The 358-nt window shown below is 55.9% G+C and overlaps 1 protein-coding gene across 1 annotated transcript in view; it reads right to left on the bottom strand.

Moving 5' to 3' along the window:
- The window catches only part of CHADL (chondroadherin-like), a 3,275-nt gene continuing 2,917 nt past the window's right edge, over positions 1–358 (bottom strand). The window contains exon 4 of the mRNA XM_010183880.1: positions 1–211. Coding sequence (XP_010182182.1) covers positions 1–211 — 211 coding nt within the window. The remainder of the gene's footprint in view (positions 212–358) is intronic.

Here is a 358-nt window from a genome sequence, read left to right as displayed (position 1 = left end):
CTAAGCTCTGCTCTTCTTGACGCTCCTGGCTGGTGATTTTCCCCATCTCTTTTTCTTGCTGGGCTTGCTTGCAGCCTTGGTTTTGTCAGGATTGGCTCGGCCCCAGCCAGGGCAGGTTTGGAAAGTGGTGGAAAGCTTCACCTTCGCTCCCTGGGCTTCTGCAGGGGACCCACAGGTGGCTCCTACGCGGAGGTTGAGTTTGTCAATCCACCTGGAAATGTGGTAGGAAATGAGGGAAGGGAGTGGGCCAGGGCAAAGGGAGAGGTGGAACTCCATCAATGGGCATGGGTCACTTCAAAGCCAGGCCAGGTTGCTCAGGCTGACCTTTGAATATCTGAATATCTGCCCCCCTCCCAGC

Source organism: Mesitornis unicolor, unplaced genomic scaffold (genome assembly GCF_000695765.1).
Source record: "Mesitornis unicolor isolate BGI_N332 unplaced genomic scaffold, ASM69576v1 scaffold33334, whole genome shotgun sequence".
In the NCBI taxonomy this organism is placed as follows: Eukaryota; Metazoa; Chordata; class Aves; order Mesitornithiformes; family Mesitornithidae; genus Mesitornis; species Mesitornis unicolor.
Note: the sequence above shows the minus strand (reverse complement) of the source record. Positions and strands in the feature narration are given on the sequence as shown.